This window comes from Haliotis rubra, unplaced genomic scaffold (assembly GCF_003918875.1).
Source record: "Haliotis rubra isolate DU_JTF1 unplaced genomic scaffold, ASM391887v1 Scf616, whole genome shotgun sequence".
Taxonomy (NCBI): Eukaryota; Metazoa; Mollusca; class Gastropoda; order Lepetellida; family Haliotidae; genus Haliotis; species Haliotis rubra.
This window is the reverse complement of record NW_025767320.1, coordinates 247,417-253,483: the sequence shown is the minus strand read 5'-3', so window position 1 is coordinate 253,483 and position 6,067 is coordinate 247,417. Positions and strand designations below refer to the sequence as shown.

The 6,067-nt window shown below is 49.2% G+C and overlaps 1 protein-coding gene across 1 annotated transcript; it reads right to left on the bottom strand.

The window, feature by feature from the left end:
* Window positions 1–1,697: 1,697 nt before the first annotated feature.
* Window positions 1,698–4,340, bottom strand: LOC124256051 (helicase SRCAP-like). The gene has a single exon (XM_046689977.1). The coding sequence runs from the start codon at window positions 4,338–4,340 to the stop codon at window positions 1,698–1,700; it is 2,643 nt and encodes an 880-aa protein (XP_046545933.1).
* Window positions 4,341–6,067: the final 1,727 nt, after the last annotated feature.

Below are 6,067 nucleotides of genomic sequence, written 5' to 3'. Positions count from 1 at the left end.
ATCAGCAAGTCAGCAGGTGCTTGTCATCATTACCTTCCCAATGTCCTCGTAACATGGACGTCAGGTACACAACGATATTCCATCTCCGTTTGAAGTCGTTAAGGGAGTGAACTAAGATCATTTGGGCCCTTCTTGAAGGAATGTTACTTAAAATCGACAACGCCTGACCTTAAGACTTGCTGCATTATGCATAAGACTAAGCCGCGAACATTGAATCCCGGTGTTGACTGGTTAAATATAGGTGCGTTCGGTACTCTGTGCATTCATGTGTGTTGGGCCCGCGTTGACTCGGTCGCTTTCACGTTATATCGGGGTGGGGGTGTGAAGTGTGGATCTCCTGAGGACTTTTCACCATGGGCCTGGAGAGTCGTGTTTGCGTGACGATGAACTGCGTGTCTTTGAAGACCTTGTGTAGACCACGTACACAGACCACGTCCATGTGGAGTAGTGACGTCCCAGATGTTTCCCGGAGAGGTGGATTTAAGTGCAAATGTTACAGACCTATAAACTCATCTGAGGAAAACTCTCAGTATGCCAGCCTACTCTGTCAAGCTGATCCTGGACAAGTTTAACACATCAAGGCAACAGCTCCTGGGGAAATTGCATAGCTGCTGGGGAACATGGATAGCTGCGGAGGAACATGGATAGCTGCAAGGGAACATGTATAGCTGCGGAGGAACAAGGGTAGCTGCCAAAGAACAAGGATAGGTGATTGGGAACATGGGTAGCGGCTGAGGAACATCGATAGCTGCTGAGGAACATGGATAGCTGCCGAGGAACATGGATAGCTGCTGAGGAAAACAAGGATAGCTGCTGAGGAAAACAAGGATTGCTGATTGTGAACATGGATAGCTGATGGGGAATAAGGATAGTTGCTGGGGACCATGGATAGCTGCTAGGGAACATGGATATAGCTGCGGAAGAACATGGATAGCTGCTGAGGAACAATGATAGCTGATTGTGAACATGGATAGCTGCTGGGGAACACGGATAGCTGATGGGGAACACTGACAGCTGCTGAGGAACATGGATAGCTGCTGGGTAAACACGGATAGCTCCTGAGGAACATGGATAGCTGATGGGGAACGTGGATAGCTGCTGGGGAACATGGATAGCTGCTGGGGAACATGGATAGCTGCTGAGGAACATGGATAGCTGCTGGTGAACATAGGTAGCTGATGGGGAACAAGGATAGCTGCTGAGGACCATGGATAGGTGCTGGGGACCATGGATAGCTGATGGTGAACATGGACAGCTGCTGGTGAACATGGATAGCTGATGGGGAGCAAGGATAGCTGCTGAGGACCATGGATAGCTGCTGGGGACCATGGATAGCTGATGGTGAACATGGACAGCTGCTGGTGAACATGGATAGCTGCAAGGGAACATGTATAGCTGCGGAGGAACAAGGATAGCTGGTGGGGAACATGGATAGCTGCTTTGGAACATGGATAGCTGCTGGTGAACATTGATAGCTGCAAGGGAACATGGATAGCTGCTGGGGGACATGGATAGCTGCTTTAGAGTATGGATAGCTGCAAGGAACATGGATATATAGCTGCTGAGGAACATGGATAGCTGCTAAGGAACATGGATAGCTGATGGGGAACATGGATAGCTGCTGGGGAACATGGATAGCTGCTTGGGAACATGGATAGTTGATGGGGAACAAGGATAGCTGATGGGGACATGGATAGCTAATAGCGAACAAGGATAGCTGCTGGGGAACAAGGATAGCTGCTGGGGGACATGGGTAGCTGCTGGGGAACAAGGATAGCTGCTGGGGAACAAGGATAGCTGATAGGGAACAAGGATAGCTGATGGGGAACAAGGATAGCTGATGGGGAACAAGGATAGCTGCTGGGGAACAAGGATAGCTGCTGGGGAACATGGATAGCTGATGGGGAACAAGGATAGCTGATGGGGAACAAGGATAGCTGCTGGGGAACAAGGATAGCTGATGGGGAACAAGGATAGCTGATGGGGAACAAGGATAGCTGCTGGGGAACAAGGATAGCTGATGGGGGACATGGAGAGCTGATGGGGAACAAGGATAGCTTCTGGGGAACAAGGATAGGTGCTGAGGGACATGGATAGCTGATGGGGAAAGAGGATAGGTGCTGAGGGACATGGATAGCTGATGGGGAACAAGGATAGCTGCTGGGGGACATGGATAGCTGCTGGAGAACAAGGATAGGTGCTTGGGGACAAGGATAGCTGATGGGGAACAAGGATAGGTGCTGGGGGACATGGATAGCTGCTGGAGAAAAAGGATAGGTGCTAGGGGACATGGATAGCTGATGGGGAACAAGGATAGGTGCTGGGGGACATGGATAGCTGCTGGAGAAAAAGGATAGGTGCTGGGGGAAATGGATAGCTGATGGGGAACAAGGATAGGTGCTGGGGGATATGGATAGCTGCTGGAGAACAAGGATAGGTGCTGGGGGACATGGATAGCTGATGGGGAACAAGGATAGCTGCTGGGGGACATGGATAGCTGATGAAGAACAAGGATAGCTGCTGGGGGACATGGATAGCTGATGGGGAACAAGGATAGCTGCTGGGGGACATGGATAGCTGGTGAAGACATCGAAATATAGCTGCAAGGGAACATGGATAGCTGCGGAGGAACAAGGATAGCTGTTGGGGAACATCGATAGCTGCTGAGGGACATGGATAGCTGATGGTGAACGTGGATAGCTTCTGGTGACATGGATAGCTGCTGAGAACATCGATAGCTGGTGGGGAACGTGTATGACTGCTGGAGAACATGGATAGCTGCTGGGGGACAAGGATAGCTGCTGGAGAACAAGGATAGGTGCTGGGGGACAAGGATAGCTGCTGGAGAACAAGGATAGCTGCTGGGGGACATGGATAGCTGCTGGAGAACAAGGATAGGTGCTGGGGGACATGGATAGCTGCTGGAGAACAAGGATAGGTGCTGGGGGACATGGATAGCTGATGGGGAACAAGGATAGGTGCTGGGGGACATGGATAGCTGCTGGAGAAAAAGGATAGGTGCTGGGGACATGGATAGGTGCTGGGGACAAGGATAGCTGCTGGAGAACAAGGATAGGTGCTGGGGACAAGGATAGCTGCTGGAGAACAAGGATAGCTGCTGGGGACATGGATAGCTGACTGGGAACAAGGATAGGTGCTGGGGACATGGATAGCTGGAGAACAAGGATAGGTGCTGGGGACATGGATAGCTGATGGGGAACAAGGATAGGTGCTGGGGGACAAGGATAGCTGCTGGAGAACAAGGATAGGTGCTTGGGGACAAGGATAGCTGCTGGAGAACAAGGATAGGTGCTGGGGGACATGGATAGCTTCTGGAGAACAAGGATAGGTGCTGGGGGACATGGATAGCTGATGGAGAACAAGGATAGCTGCTGGGGACATGGATAGCTGACTGGGAACAAGGATAGGTGCTGGGGGACATGGATAGCTGCTGGAGAACAAGGATAGGTGCTGGGGGACATGGATAGCTTCTGGAGAACAAGGATAGGTGCTGGGGGACATGGATAGCTGATGGAGAACAAGGATAGCTGCTGGGGACATGGATAGCTGACTGGGAACAAGGATAGGTGCTGGGGGACATGGATAGCTGCTGGAGAACAAGGACAGGTGCTGGGGGACATGGATAGCTTCTGGAGAACAAGGATAGGTGCTGGGGGACATGGATAGCTGATGGGGAACAAGGATAGCTGCTGGGGGCATGGATAGCTGCTGGAGAACAAGGATAGGTGCTGGGGGACATGAATAGCTGCTGGAGAACAAGGATAGGTGCTGGGGAACAAGGATAGCTGCTGGAGAACAAGGATAGCTGCTGGGGGACATGGATAGCTGACTGGGAACAAGGATAGGTGCTGGGGGACATGGATAGCTGCTGGAGAAAAAGGATAGGTGCTGGGGGACATGGATAGGTGCTGGGGGACAAGGATAGCTGCTGGAGAACAAGGATAGGTGCTGGGGGACAAGGATAGCTGCTGGAGAACAAGGATAGCTGCTGGGGGACATGGATAGCTGACTGGGAACAAGGATAGGTGCTGGGGGACATGGATAGCTTCTGGAGAACAAGGATAGGTGCTGGGGGACATGGATAGCTGATGGGGAACAAGGATAGGTGCTGGGGGACAAGGATAGCTGCTGGAGAACAAGGATAGGTGCTTGGGGACAAGGATAGCTGCTGGAGAACAAGGATAGGTGCTTGGGGACAAGGATAGCTGCTGGAGAACAAGGATAGGTGCTGGGGGACATGAATAGCTGCTGGAGAACAAGGATAGGTGCTGGGGAACAAGGATAGCTGCTGGAGAACAAGGATAGCTGCTGGGGGACATGGATAGCTGGTGGGGAACGTGTACAACTGGTGGGGAACAAGGATAGCTACTAGTTAACATGACCTGATCTACCGGTAGCCCTCCCTGTGTGAAGAACATGTCCTGATATACTGGTATCCAACCCTGGGTGAAGACCATGCCCTGATCTACTGTTCCATCGTCCTGTGTAAAGAATCCGTCCTGTTTTACCTATACGAATTTTCATGGGAATATCCCACTCTGATTATTCCCCTTGTTTTTCCTGTTGAGTGGAGGACCATGTTAAACAATATAATCAGTGCTCCATATCAATGAATGATTGAACCTCTTGAGATGAGGGCGTGGTTGGACGTCACACATCACCACGCCCTTTAACACACACGTACATACCAGCAGCGTACTCAATACCAGATGGTGCGATGGGTTCAGTTGCCAGACAGACAAAACAGTACAGAGAGAGAGAGAGAGAGTGAGAGAGAGAGAGAGAGAGAGAGAGAGAGGAGAGGAGAGAGAGAGAGAGAGAGAGGGAGAGAGAGAGAGAGAGAGAGGAGAGAGAGGGGGGGCGTGTAGAGAGTATACTCTGTGTGGGTATATATATATATACATACTCGCACGCACGCACGCACACACATATACATACACACAAACACACTCACATAAAGACCACATGAAAACCACTGTATGATATTGTCATTATTTGTGGTTCTAGACCCAAAAATGATAAATCAACTTACTCATACAGAGGAATCGTAAAGAGCGTGTAATGTTTCGCGAGTATCGAATTACGTATCTGACGACCCCATTTCGTTAGTCAACTGGAGTTCGTTACATCCACGTTATATTGTAGATACGATACTTCCCTGCAACGCAAGATGTCTACCACGCCGGAAGGCAACATGACTCAGACATCGACAAGTGACGACAGATGTTCTGTCGCACATATAGTAAATGTGGCGGAATTAGCAGTAACTTACATGTGCAGGGCGATTTAATAAAGGGTATTTTTCTGGGAGTGACAGTTCGTCAATTATTGTCATAGATCGAGCATTTGCGGTCTGTCCTGTACAGAATAATTATATATTCTTATTTGCAAACACGACGTAAAAAGTTGTTTTTTTCTGGCTTTGATAAATTCAATTTTCGTGTATAGATTAATTTTGTTTTTAAAAACGAGATTTTCTGGTGTCCTTTATAAAGACATTGTTTCAGAGGCTAAATAGTAGACTACGAATACACCATAGAAAGGGATAGCCTGACTCTCCTTTGCTATGAGTGCGGAAGTCGACTTCAGTCGCCACGTTTCCTGACGCCCGACTGGGATCGCCGTTCTGATTAAGGTTATGGTGTTAATTGTTTTTTGTTGTTTTTGTTTTTTTTATTTTGGTGTTAATGTTGTTAATTGTTGGTGTAGTAACCCCACACAACGACATGATATTAACAGAGACGACACACACACTTATGCACTCTTACACACGCACGCACGCACACACACTCTCGCACACACACTCACTCGCAAGCACACACATACGCTCTTACACACGCTCACACGTAAGCACACACGAACACATATATAATCTTACACATTCACACACATGCAAACACATACGCTCTTACACACACGCACACATATATACACTCTTACACACACAAGCAAGCACAAACACATACACACTCTTACACAAGCACACTCTCTACACACACAAGCATATACACACTCTTACAATGGGACACACATTCTTACACACGCT

Coding starts and splice junctions, on each gene's coding strand:
- LOC124256051 (XM_046689977.1), bottom strand. CDS start 4,340: ATGTCCCCCAGCAGCTATCCTTGTTCTCCAGCAGCTATCCTTGTTCCC.